At 44.6% G+C, this 14414-nt stretch overlaps 1 protein-coding gene across 6 annotated transcripts in view; it reads right to left on the minus strand.

Annotated features, from left to right (window-relative positions):
- NCAM1 (neural cell adhesion molecule 1) overlaps positions 1 to 14414 on the minus strand; it is a 792292-nt gene that overhangs the window by 105604 nt on the left and 672274 nt on the right. For all 6 annotated transcript variants that reach the window (XM_078682361.1, XM_078682362.1, XM_078682363.1 and 3 more), the window contains one exon: positions 3171 to 3351. In XM_078682361.1, coding sequence (XP_078538487.1) covers positions 3171 to 3351 — 181 coding nt within the window. The remainder of the gene's footprint in view (positions 1 to 3170; positions 3352 to 14414) is intronic.

A 14414-nucleotide genomic window follows, 5' to 3' on the forward strand; every position in this document is an offset into this window, starting at 1 on the left:
GTCAAGAGGAGTGTTGCTGAAGAAAGGTGCCTATGTCACGAATGGAGGACAGAAGTTTAGTGACCCTGTTGTGGTGGACAAAGCGTGTGGCAATGTGGTCAACATCAATGTTTCTAACTGGTGGAACGTAGGAAGATTGTTTGTTGTGGTAGGCAGCAGGCCACTGATGAGATCTGTGCAAATGGTGCTGGAAGTTAAATAGTGAGGGTTCCTCTTCCTTTGGAATGAGCACTGTGGACAGTGAAGGGGTGTGAGAATATTATGTGTGCAAATCTGATGGGCAGGTTATTTCCAAATGCGCGGTCCATAGGAAAATCTGTCCCAGGCAAGTTCCCAATAGGTTCAGGAAATAGGTCTATGGTTCATGATCTGTTTCCTCAACTGGTTGCACTGTAATGGTTGCTGTTTATAGGATGGCTTATCTACTCTCGATCAATCATATTGTTCACCAGTTTGTTTGGCGTTCCCTCCTGTGATGAATTTACAGTTTAAAATGTTGTTTTCATGTTTGTTCTTATATATTATTATTTTTGTTGCTGCAATTCATTTGTTTCCCAAGGGGAAGAGTAATGTAGTGTTCAGTTCTTACTTATAGGTGGTAGATTGTGTGATGTTAGAATGAAGGTATGTAATGTGGAATGTTGGGGGGTTCTGTGACGGTTGCTGGGAGGCTGATGGTGCTGACACAACGTGTCTTGTTGCAGCTCTGTATTGAAATAAACTAATGTATGTTACCTCACCTCATTGTCTTCGTTTTTCATTGGTCACAAATGCGACAGTCACACTAACAAGAACCAACTGAAGGCACAATTCTCAAAGGCATTGCCAAGAAATAGCAACTTTGCCTACGTGTGAGAAGCTAAAACCTTTCGCTGTATAGCAGCCATTTCTACTGGCACCTAATTGAATCATGAGCAAGACATGCAGCGTGTCAAGTTTTGTACCAGAATAATGAGGAAAAAACATTGAGAAACCAAAACATCGAGAACCAAAATACTTTGAAAGCTGGTATATATAGTTAAGTACAGGCTAGCTATAGTTAACTTCACATGTATATACCATGCCGATTTATCTATCTTCAAGAAATGTAGATGCAGAGTAGAGAATAGTAAATCTATACTTACCTATATGTATTTACCTTCATGATATTTTGGTGCTCAATATTTAGGCCTCTATATTTTGTCCCCACTATAATTTTTCTTCAATATTTTCAAATACAATTTATGTCAAAACCCACAGAAAATATCTGAAGTTTACAAACGTCTGTGGTTTACTTACTCATGCATAACCTACATATACCTGTGATAAGTAAAATTTTAAAAAGAATTCATGTCTAATTCTTCTGTAATCCGATAGAAACATTTTTCTATGCATGCCACTCCTCACAGAAACCATCTTGCAAATTCTGCACTGTCAACTTAGGTTTAAGTAAGAAGCGCATCAGGTGCAGCAAATGCTTTTCAAGACTTCTGTGAATGCTCCCAAGGTACATATATGGACTATGTATGCCTTATACGTCCACTCCCTGCTCATAATTAAGTTAAGCAATACTTGCATAAATTACGCACAACTGAGACCTTCTTGAGTTTTTACATGTGTAAGGTAGATGTTACTCAATTTGCTTCGGGACTTATGAATTCTTCTAAAAGCAAGACACATTTACTCCAAAAAAAGGATCTCTGAAATTGAACATATTCCTTTATGTGTGCGAACAGATAAACTCTGGTTCCCTCTGCTGGTAGCTGCCTGTGCAAACCAGTTCCGTAGATACAATACTGTTTTGAAAAACAGCTATAAAAACCATGTGATCGCATTATTCCCTATTTTGACCCAACCTGTAAACTGGGAGCAAAAAAAACCAGACACACACATCACCAATACAACTTGTGCCGGGGGTTGTTTTGTGGCTAAATGTATCAATGGATTCTACAATTATCTTGACTTAGAAACGCCAGTGCTTCTGGATATAACTCTAGGGAGAGAATTCTGAAAACTGTGGCAAGCCCAATGAGAATTCTTAAATGCGGATTATACTAATTGTACTGATAATCTGCATGACAGAAAGGGGTTTCTTCGGAAGAACAACATAATGACGGTGTTTCAAAATCCACAGTAGAATCTAATTCTAATACCCGCTCATTTTAACTCCATCCTCTTGTTTGACTCCTCACAATTACCTGCCATCATTTGGAGGAAGGTACACAGCTACTGTTTTCCTTTGTATTGTTTCAATCATTAAAGAGGATACATGAAAAGAAGAAGATGCAGTAGTTGTAGAAGGATGGACACATTTTACTGTTAAGTTTCATAATTAATAAATGAAAAGAAGTTCCACTTTGGCAATAGTTAATAGACACGGAATGGCTGTCGCTGAAAGAAGAAATCTGGAACCCCTTCCAATGAAAGTTTTAGATGATCCATAGATTCATGTGCACCACCACTGGTCTTAAGATGGTCTGCAAAGTCCCCTTAACCCCACACTCACAAACCTCTCTAGATTCAAAATTTTACATGTTGGTGAATTGGGCATGTCTTAACAATGCAGTTTACAAAAAAACGGAAGAAACTATGAGTAAAGTTTCTAATACCGTGCAATAACTTTGTTTCTAGGACGTCTGAAGAATTTACACTGGTTCCAAGAAAGACATAGAGCAGTAGTATGTGTTATTTAAATTACCTCACTCCTTATCATCTTAAAGATACCCATAACATACAATTCAGTAGTGGAAATAAATCCATTATGAACTTGATTGCACTGTAACAAATAAAATATATGGGATCGGAGTTGTATACGATTACAAAAAGAAATCTTTGCTAAGTGTTCGTTGAAGTTTTTTTTTTTAAGAAATGCATCAGGCATCATTCAGTGTGGTCTCATGCTGCTGGAACCAAGAATGTTTGTGATATCACAGCCATGAATACAACCCAAACTTTGAACTATGCAATGTGGATCATGTGTTACGCCGTGATGTGTTTGCGACCAGCTGAACAGCCCACTTGATGCGCCTTGCAACCAGAGCAAATTAAGCACCAGATGGGGGAAACTCATTATGGCAATGGGTTCAAGCAAGCAAGTAGTTGGGGTGTTCTCAGGCACGTTAAGGGGGGTGCAGCATTGTTGCATTCAGTTAGAAGCAGACCAGAGTTTAAAAAAGCTCTAAGCTACCTACCTGGGATGGCAGTCGGCTCGAAGAGGGTCTTGAAGATGAAGCGCGCTGGCTTGGATTTCCCTTGCAGGTTCTCTGCTATCACTGATACCTCATACTCTGCGTTCCACGCAAGAGATTTGAGCATGAAGTGGTTGCTGACTGATGGAACTTTCGTCTCAGGTGACCATTCAAGGGCATTTTTCTAGGAGGGAAGCGAATAAAGAGTAACAATGCCATGCAAACAAATATCACACTATATACAGAAAAACAGAATACTGTATACATCCATACACACAACATATGGCACAGTGGCAACGAACTGCGGTCCTGATTCACAAAGGTAAACTTACACTTTTGCGTAAGTTTATGATTGTTTGCTATTCACAAAGGGATTTACGAGTAGTATCTTTACGAGTGTGGAATCTCCGCACAGAAAAATGGCTCCAGAATCGTAAAGATACTACTAGTAAATATTTTGGGAATAGAAAACAATGGTAAACTTTCACAAAAGTGTGAGATACCCTTTGTGAATCAGACCCTAAGTGTTCACTGACTGACAACGTGTAATGGTGCCAACATCCAACTAACATTATTAGAACCACAATTAGAAGAAGAATATACAAATTTCTGTATTTTTTCTTTACTTTTGAAACAGGTGTATATTTGTCTACTGTTATAATTACAGTTCAAAGTTCTGTCAGTTGTTTTTTTTTCTAGAAGAAACAACAATGTAACACATATTTAAAATATTGTTACAGTATGTCTGTATAAAGTGTACACGTTCAAAAGCAAGTGTCATGATGGGAGGGAGCAATTCATGCGTCAATCAAACAGAAACACCAATGTTTCTAATATCGTTCATATCACAAAAACATACCAAAAGTTCACCACTACCTTAGATATATGGGGAAACTGCAAGACAAGTGAATATCCTAGATCTGTAAATCCATTTAACACATAGATCGTGTCCATCCCAAGCCCATAGTCACAAGAAGCACTGTCAAAGTATTTGGCAAAGCAATAGATACTGCCTTTTTGAATAATAAAAAAAAGTATGCTGAAGCATCCACACAAATGTACGGACACACGAATGACAGCATAGCGTAGCATATTAAAGTATCTCCATGCATGCATCACGCACGCATACGAAATGATACGTTTTCTTGCGTACCAAGATGTCGGATTTGGGGTGGTAAATAGAAAAAATACATTTAAATATGTGTGAAAGTGCTTTGTAAAAACGGACTGGCACGACAGTTGCCAAGCAAATCAATTTACCAAACTCGATTTTTTATTTAAAGGCGTACACCTAAGTGTGTGGAATAATTGAATGCGGATGGGAAGCAATGAAGCAGAGGGAAATTAAAAAAAGCTGTACTGTGTGATGCAACGGACAAGCTGTGGTAGGAGGAGGATTAAGTAATGTATATTGCCACTGTAAAGTTTTTCTGATGCCTGAACTCCGCCCGAGCCTGTTTCCCTGCAACGTGACCTCAAGGTTAACTGTCCGCTATGAATCACCAAAAGCTTTTAACATGATCAGTGACTGTCATGTTATAATATAGATCCCTGCGGGAGGTAAGATCTATATTAGTCTACTGAGATTATCGGCACATTGATGGAGAACCCCAGTGAATACAGGAGGTCGGCCGTAGTCTGGAGGTGGGAGACGACAGTCTGGGGCGAGCCCACCTTTAACAGCCAGTCGTCAAGATAGGGGAAGACTGGAACCCCTGATCTGCGCAGATGAGCTGCGATGACCGCCATCACTTTCGTGAACACCCGAGGGGCGCTGGTATGGCCAAAGGGGAGCACAGTAAACTGAAATGCTTGTGACCTACCGTGAACCACAGGTAATATCGGTGGGCCGGCAGGACGGGATGTGGAAATAAGCGTCCTACAAGTCCAACGCTACCAAACAGTCTCCAGGGGTCGAGGGCAGACCAGACCTGAGCAAGCGTCGACATCTTGAACTTCTCCTTCTGGAAGAAGCGGTTGACGTTCCTGAGATCGAAGATAGGATGCAGGCCCTTGTCATTCTTGGGCACAGGAAAGTAGTGGGAGTAACAACCACAACCTACTTCTGGTACAGAAATGCACTTGATGGCTTCCTTGGCCAGGAGAGCTGTAACTTCCTGTTGGAGAAGGCCTAGGTGATCCTCCGACATACAGTGGTACCGGGGTGGCAGGGCTGGAGGGGTAGCTTTGAAGGGGAGGAAGTAGCCCCTTCGCACTATATGTAGAACTCACCTGTCCGACGTGATGGTGCGCCAGTAGGGGAAGTGATGGCGAATCCTGCCGCTTACTGGCGTTTGATGGGCCTGAAATATTGGACTAGGAAGGCTTAGAGGCTGCCGCAGAGGGGGGGTTGGTGGAATGGCCCGCCTGCTGGCACCCTGAACTACCATGGTGGTTCCCACATCCCCGACCGCGCGAAGGTTGGGAAACTTGCGTCGGACTGTGGCTCTGGGCGGAACGTAGTGGGGCACCCCTTCCGTAGTCACGAAAGGGGTGAAAAGCAGACTCTGCAGAGCAGCTGGAGAGGCCCAAGAACTTGGCCATAGCCTGTGAGTCCTTAAAACGCTCTAGAGCATTGTCTGCTTTGTCGCCAAAAAGGCGACGGCCATCAAAGGGCATGTCCATGAGAGTATTCTGGACATCCTGAGAAAAGCCAGTCGTTCTCATCCAGGCGTAGCGTCGAAGGGCTACCAACGTGAAAATGGTCCTGCCTAGAAAGTCGGCAGCACCCAGCACACAACGGATGGTAAACTTTGCTGCAACCCTCCTGACGGCAATAGCCTTGGAGAGCACTGTTTGGGCCTCCTCCGGACACTGAAGCAGCACCTGCGCAACCGTGTCTCACAACAAGTGCGAATAACCGCCCAATAGACATACATTGTTTACTGCCCACAGTCCCTAGCTGACGGAAGAGAAAATCTTCCCAAGATGATCCATTTTCTTGGATTCCATCTCCGGTGGAGCGGTAGGGAATGAGCTCTTGGAGGTAGAGGCTTGGACCACCAAGCTCTCAGGGGTGGGGTGTTGGGACAGGAAAGTGGGGTTGCCCGGAGCTGGTGTCGGGCAATCATCCTATTCACTGGAGGGAGTGGACCAGGTGCCCAAAAGAGAGTTGGTGCAGGCTTTATTAAATAGCAGCAGGGGCTCCAAAGAGCTTGCTTGCGGTTGAAGCACCTCCGTCAAGAGTTTAGTCTTGACCGCCACTCGAGGTTGAGAGCCTTAGCCGCCTACGCAACACCACTGAATATGACGCTCCCTCCTCCGTAGCCACTGTAGGAGGAGACAACATGCTACGGTCAGGGGAGGTGTCCAGACCACTGGCACCCCCATTTCCTCTCTCCAGTCCTGTTCACTGTCCAACTGGTCAGTCAGAGGGTTACCTAACCCCTCCCAGTCCTCCTCCTCCTCCTCTGGGCGCCAATCTGCCTACAAGGGACCCCAGGAGTGAATAGGGACACAAAAACTCCTCTCGGCTGGGGGGGGCCGACTGGCGTTGAATGCGGTAGCGGTGCGGGAAGAAGCGGCACTGGTGGAGGCGTAATAAGGTCAACCGGAGCCAATCCGTATCAGGCCTGGAACCAAGGGGGGTCTGAGGCACCGGGGCTGCCGGTGGAGAAAGTCTAGGTCCCCCAACCGAGTCCCCGGCGCCCGAGGGCACACCAGTGGGTTTGGGCTGCCCAAAGATGGCGTGCATCGCCTCATAAAACTTACAAAGCTGGGCAGGAGTCGCTCCGGGTCACGGGAAGGGAGGGAACCTTGGAGTCGACTCTTCAGCCTGCGCACGCGGAGCCTTGGGAGGTGCACCGCCCGCATCCCTCGTCGCGTCAGCTGACCAATGGGGAGAAGTCGAAGAGCGATGATGCTTCTTCGACTTACCTGACCCCGAGTGAGAAGACTTAGAAGAGTGGTGATGGTCCCTCGACCTCCCTCGCGGAGCCGACTGACGGCGCTCAAGAAGCTTTCTGGACCGCTCCCGCAAAGCCTTTGGAGCCATGGACCGGCAGTTGGAGCACAACTTGGGGTTGTGGTCGCGCTCCAGGCAAAAGAGGCACACGCGGTGCGGATCCGTAACCGACATCAGTTGAGAACAGGATCCGCAAGCCTTGAAGCTGGGCATCCCTACGTGCACCAGGAGTCGTAGGACTCTAAAAGACATCGACAAAAGTCGCTCAAAAAGTTCAGTCCAAAAGTGACTGGAGGTGCCGCTCTCTCTGGATCTGCGCTGGCTGGCGCAGAAATAGAAATAACTGACGTCAGCGCGTTAGGGCGGCGTCTAAGTAGCTACTATGACATAATACAGGCGACATGACGCTAACGACGGAAGCGGAGCCAACCCAAGCCACCTTCTGACGTGCAGAGATACTGCTGACGAAAAAACTTTCCAGATCCAGTCTGACACCTGGGGGTAGTTCTAAGGTAAGGAATCTATAACTACCTGTTTCTTTCAGATATACAGCTTTTAGCATCCAGGTGTCTTTGGAGCTGAGGAGAGCAAATTTCTTCTAAAACTGGGCCAACGAAGACATGTTTGTAATGAAACTAAAACTGGACAGTGCAGCAGGGTCTTACCCGGGCTTTTTTAACAGAGTGATTACAATTCCATTTTTCAGCTAGCTTGGCAAATGTCCTCCTAAAAAGGACTATTTAAATGGATGACAAATAAGATGTGCAATACATGTCAGAACAAGGTTCAGGAGGATATTTGTTAGTTTAAAAGTTCTCAAGATAGATTTGACCACCACCAGGGTGTGGAGGTAGCAGACAGAATTCTGTTCCATATTGTAAAGTATAAAAAGTTGTAAGTCAGAACTTGCCCTTTTAACTTGCATTCAGGTCCAAAGTTATGCTATTCAGTTTTTAATTAAAAAAGATTTTAAAGTGTAGCACAGTGCCATCAATACAACCATTGAGGGGGCAGCAGTGAAAGGAGAGATCACCACAGCGACAACTTTAAACAGTTCTCTTGATTAGTTTGTAGCTCTAGCTATAGACACTGCAAATGCTTTTTCTTTGCTTTCTTTATGCAGAGCACGATCCTTAGGGTGATGTCCGCTTTTACACTACTTTGCCCTTCTTTGCTCCAGAAAATCATACAAGTTGATTGTCAAAATGAAGTTTCCTAGTACGATCAATATAAAAACTAAGAGCCCTTTTAGGGTCCATACTAAAGAGTCTCTTATCCACCTTAGACAATGAAATGGAGCAAAAAGGCAAGAATGGTGTAAGCCTGCCCGACATGAGAAGGGGTAACCACTTTTCGAAGGAAGTTCGGGTCTTCAATACCACCTTATCTGAGAAGAAAGTGGTATAAGGAGGATTAACAGAAAGGGCCTGCAACTCACTCATATCTAGCCGATGTAACAGTGACAGAGAAAACTGCCTTCTGTGTCAAAAGTCTCAAATGGATAACTCCATCAAAAAAGTAAGGACTAAGGTCAAGTACCATGGAGGCATCACAAAGGGTTTTGTGGAAACAAATGTTGCAAACCTTTCAAACATATCACAAGAGGTTGTTTGAATAAGAAAGGCTGATCCAGCAACCACAAAAGAGCAGCCGTTAACAGTGCCCAAAGCAAGCACTTTGTCCCAAAATCTGGCGTACACTGATCTTGTAGAGTGAGGCCTCACCAGCAAGATGACATCAATGACCACAGATAGCAGGTCAAAGGGGGTTAACTGTTGCCGCTAAATCTTCAAGCATGGAGATGCAAATTGTGTGTGCTTGGGTGTGGTATCCCGTCCTGCAGCTGCAACAGAATATGCTCCTAGAACGGCAGCTTGATCAGAGGACAGATGCTCATGTCCAGAAGTTATGGATAACACACTCTCCTGGCACAATTCAGCTCCACTAGGATGACTTGGGCCTGGTCATTCCTGATCTTCTTTAGAACTCAGGGTAGGAGAGGCACTGGCAGGAAGGCATACTGGAGTCATGAACTCCAGCCTTGAAATAAAGCATCTATGAGAGGGATCTGCTTTGGAAACTCCAGTGCACAAAAGTGCTGACATTGCCAAAAGGTGGAGTAAAGATTCTCCCATTTGCTGGAAGACGCCTTGTGCCACCTTCAGGTGCAGCTCTCATTCGTGATACAATTGGCGCCAATAGCTGAGTTTCGTTGCTAGGCACCTGTGGCTGAATTTGTGTCAATGGAATTTAAAGTTCCCACCAGGTGGTTTACTGCCAGAGAAATCTTTTGATGGTCCTGCCGCTTCAAGTGACAGAGGGCTTTCTGGCACAGAGTTCTGGACCCCAACCTGCCTGTTGAGGTACAACATAGTGGTGGTAATGTCAATGAGCACTGGCACCAGCCTTCCTTTGATGGCGGATAGGAAGGCCATCAATGCAAAGTGAAGGCCATCTTACTGCACTCCTCCCCCCAAATCGCCACCCTGCTGGTATCGATGCAGCCCGCATCACATCACAGACCAAACTTTGTGGCCCACGAGAAAATGTTTGAGAGTACCCATGCACTGACCCCATTATGGTTCATTAACCATCATTTAGGATCTTATGCAGTCTTCTCCCAAATTTGGATACAATCCAAAAGATTTCCATGAAGTTGTGCCTATTGGAATTTGAGGTCCCATTGCAGAGCCTTCATGCAATACCTAGTGTGTTTGGCTAGCAGAATGCAGGAGGTCAACAATCCCAAGAGTCTCAGAGTAATTTGCAGTCAGACCAAATCATCGGGATCATAGCCTGAAAGTCCTGGACTCTCCATTCTGCGGGGGAAGGCACAAAACCATACAATATCCCAAAAACATCCAACGAATGGGAATATCTGTCACAGAGTATGTGACTTCAGCATGTTGACAGTGAGCCCCCAACACTGTTAGGAAGGTCCTCCTCTTCTGGAGGTGGCTGACCATTGCCATCAACAGCCAGTTAAGGTAGGGGAAGACGGTGCCCCCGACTTCCGAAGGTGTTCTGCGACAACCGCCATCCCTTCTGTGAACACGGAGGGCCACTGATAGGGCCAAAAGGAAACACTTTGAACTGAAAATGATCCCGGCCCAACGTGAATCGCAGGTAACAATTGTGGGCCCGTAGGCCAGAGGTGTAGAAATAAATATCCTGCAGGTCGAAGGCAACCATCCAGTCTCCAGTACCTATGGCAGAGAGGACCTGGGCTAGCGCAAGTGTTTTGAATTTGTCCTTCGGCAAGAAGGTGTTGGGAGGGTAAACGTTTTTAAAAAAAACAAAGCCTTTTGTCCTTCTTCGGCACAGGGAAGTCAGAGGAGTAACAGCCAGTTGACACTTCCGAAGCTGGTACCCTCTCAATGGACCCTTTGGTCAAAAGGGCGTGCACTTCCTACTGTTAGACGGACAGATGGTCTATTTTCTGACTGGATGAAGTGCGGATCCTGTCACCTGAAGGCATTCCAGAGGGAGCCGCTAAAGTGTTAAAAGAGCACAACATGGCCTCCTCAAAGGCATCTACTGGCTCTGATGTTTCAGACGGACATGGACATTCTGAATATGTTGGAGCCAAATTTGGAAATGGTTTAGATGGAGATCTGGAGCCAGACTAGGAGGCACTTTGATGGCCATGTGCCCTCTCCAGATATCAAGAGTGGCGGAAAAGGCTGAATCCTGCTTGGATTTCTTGTGCTTTTTCTTTGACTTATTCAAATGACTTTGAAGCTGAACTGCCATAGGAACGACTATGAAGCGGGACGGGACCTTCCTTATGGCTTCTGTAGGTCGAGGTGTGAAGTTTTCTTGTGTTTGGCAATGTTAAGGCACCAAAAACAGACTTTGTGAGGGTCTATCACAGACATCTGTTTATAACAGTCCCTACACAGTTTTAGGGAATGGCATTTCCCATGTACACTGGTAAAATTTGTTGAAAACGTCTTGCCAAAGATCAAGGGGAAGCTCCGGATCCATGTTTAGAACAGCGCAAACAAAGGAAAAGACATCAGCGTGCATGGATGGGTGGTGCTTATAAGCTGCTCTGCTTGTCACTTCTGGAGTGGAAAAACATTAGTACAGAGCTGCACTACGCCAACTACCAGCGCAAAGGTGAGCAGCCTAAAAGTTTTTGGAACTTGCAGAATATTCACTGGGTGAGCAATCTGCAGGTAAAAGTAACTTTTCAACTGTAAAAGGTGCAAAGACTGCTTCAAAGAACACTAGACCTGTGAATATTTTAGAGAACCTGGAACATTATTATAATATAAGAGATAAACATTGACCTGTGATGAATGATTAGTCTGCAGTTCTGTACTTTTGGATGCTAGTGCAGTGGCCACAAAAAAATATTGCATTTTTTAATAACAATATTTCTGATCGCTACACTGACCGCTAAACTACACTAGTAGGTAAATACTGTCATTGTATATTTTAGGCCAATAGATGCATATCTGTAATTGAATATTCGGTTTTATGGTATTCTTTTTCTTACTCCTTCATAGGATATATTTTGTATTTTACTTTACTGTATGACAGGTTTATCTAAGGTGGCTCCAATAGCCCTACGGCTACACTAACACTGTGTATGACATGTAACTCGAACTACAATGTATAGATTATCATATTACCACCTTAAACGTGATCATCATTGTAGTACGTCTTTATTGTATGTGCCTTATTTTGTGTTTGATTTCCTGAAAACAACCAATAAATATTATTGAAAAAAATATTTCTGGTGCATACTAGGTCAATGTAGATTCCATACTTTATGAATATCCCCAGGCGCAAAACTTGGTCTAGAAATGTTATTTTTTGGCAATAATTCTCCAAAGAAGAGAGGTGGTGACATACAACTTCCATCATGACTACGCACCTTCAGAAAGTGACCACAACTTTCTGCAAGTGGGACTGGCATTAATTGCTTATTACTTTCTTTCTACCGCATGACAGGAACCATATGAGCATAATGACAGCACAAAAAATAACAAGAATAACCAGTTGAATAACTTGGAACTATTTTATGAACTGTACTGTCTCAGAAGGGGAGGGAAGCCACTGAGGAATCTGAAGAGTGCTAGCCAAATGAGCTGCTATGAGGATAATACCCTATTCCGAGAGGCCACTGACACACATGTAAGGCCTCCCAATGAATGATCCAGGAAGCCTCTTGCGTCCTCGCGGCATCAGCAGAGAGGAGGGCCTGCGTGGTAGACGTGGTAAGTTCTGGATCCATCCATCCGCTGAGTGGTAATCCTTGCTTAAAGATGATGCTGTTGTTACACATGCTTTTTACCTTTTGGGAAGGCTTCTTTCACCAATGGTAGACAGGTCAGCCGTTTCTGGAGCGATTTCTTTCCCCAACTGCGAAGCTTGGTTTCATGACATGGTTATCCATGCATTTTCATGTAACTGTGGAGCTTTTCACTCGTTTTTCCTCGACACAGTGTTGAAGACAATTAGGTTTCACTTTGCAAGATGGATGGTTATTGGATAACACATTCATGGCGACCTTATGTTATGTTTCCTTTACATTGGGATGCATTTCTTTAATATGACCTTATTTGCAAAATATCCTTACCTTTATCTATCCAGATGGGGGTTGTTTCGGACTTTCACCTCATAGTCAGCACTTTGTGTTGGTCGTGTTACTAATATGGCCATTTTAAATAAATCTGTTGTATGTCTAATTTTTAGCAGTACCTTCATGACTACTGAACCTTCTTTTGGACACGACTTAAGGGTAAGATGACTTCTCCGCGTGTCAAAGTTGATCCTTACCCGAGTTGATTAGTTTATGACAGTTTTTTTGTCTCCATTTTATTGATTATAGTTTGCTTCCATTATTTTTTTGTCTTGAAGATGACTCCCTAGCAATCGAAACAAGGGGTAGAAACGTTGAAGAATTCTACTGTTTTTTGTCATTTAGGGTGTTATCCTGTACAATGAAAATCCATGCATATGAGTTCAGTACTTGTAGAAACGTATTAGTTGTCTACAGTGGCTAATCTCTTGTAAACACTGCTTGCGCACCTATGATTCACCTTTACCACAATACCACTTGCCCTGAGCCTTTTTCCTTTGGAGCACCTATGTTGATATTTATCCTTGCAAGATAGTAAAAACTATGGATTTTTCATACTACGGATTGTGTATGTAATGCTTCTTGATAAGAAATTGCTAAGGGAACATAGGCTATAAGCTCTCTCCGAAGGAGCCTTGTTTTATGCTATTGATATACTGCCCAGGTTCCCAGGATTGTAGGGAGACCCCTTTTCTGTTCATGGTTTATTTTGAAAAAGTTATAATTTTTTTGTCCTAGCTATTTGCTGCCTTCAGCCTGTTTCCTAGATCTCATGATTAGGTGTGGCTGGCAGTTTGCCTTTCTGTATTCCTCGCACACAGCTAGACAATAGGAGGTCTGGGTGTTGCCAATATGGACCACCCTAACTTGATGAGAAGGTTGAAGCTATCACCTGTCACACTTGCGCTTCAAAAGACACTGCTCAACTCAAACACAAAGGACTTCACATTAGTCTATTGTGCCTCTGACAGACTGGGACCAGAGAAGGGAGGCAGGAATTTCCAGAAACTTCTGTGGAGGGGAACTCCAGAAGCTTCTCCCACATCATAGGGGGTTTCAGGTATAACAATGGGACCCTCAGACGCACTCACTCTTGGACCTGTGGCTACTACAGAAGGACTGCCCTGCTGCTAGAGGACAATCCTGCTGTTTGAGGCATGCCCTACCATCTGAGAAGGAACACTGTACCTGCAACCTTCCTCCCAGTCTAAAGTGACTCCAATGGTCATCTGACTGACCTCTTGTTCTCAGCTAGAACTACACAGCAAGCTCCAGAGGCCTCTCTGCAACTGACTCTGCCAGAGCCCTGCTTGCCTCTGTTGGAGTGAGTTCCTGATCCCCAAGAGGTGCCTTCCGACCTGGTCCTGTGGTATGGCATCAGTAGAGCTCCCCCTACAAGAAAAAGAGAATCCTGATATTTTGGGCTCTCTGCGACTGCGAGCTGGCCCGTTTGTGCCATTGTTGCGCGTGCCAACCTCCAACACGAAGCGCCGGTGAACCTGACTCTTTGCATTACAGCGAGCACCAGCGACAACAGGCAATGCAAGATCTGCATTTGACGTAACAGCATCAACAGTTGACAGCCCACGGTGATCAGCAACACAAATCTCCAGCAATGACTGTCCACGACGTCTGACAGGATCTTTGCGCTACAGCGACGACTATCCACGACACTCAGCCTTCTCTCTGCGCTACAGCGACGACCATCCATAACGCTCTTTCTATTCCGTGTGATCTACTCAACCACAAA

Source organism: Lissotriton helveticus, chromosome 3_1 (genome assembly GCF_964261635.1).
Source record: "Lissotriton helveticus chromosome 3_1, aLisHel1.1, whole genome shotgun sequence".
In the NCBI taxonomy this organism is placed as follows: Eukaryota; Metazoa; Chordata; class Amphibia; order Caudata; family Salamandridae; genus Lissotriton; species Lissotriton helveticus.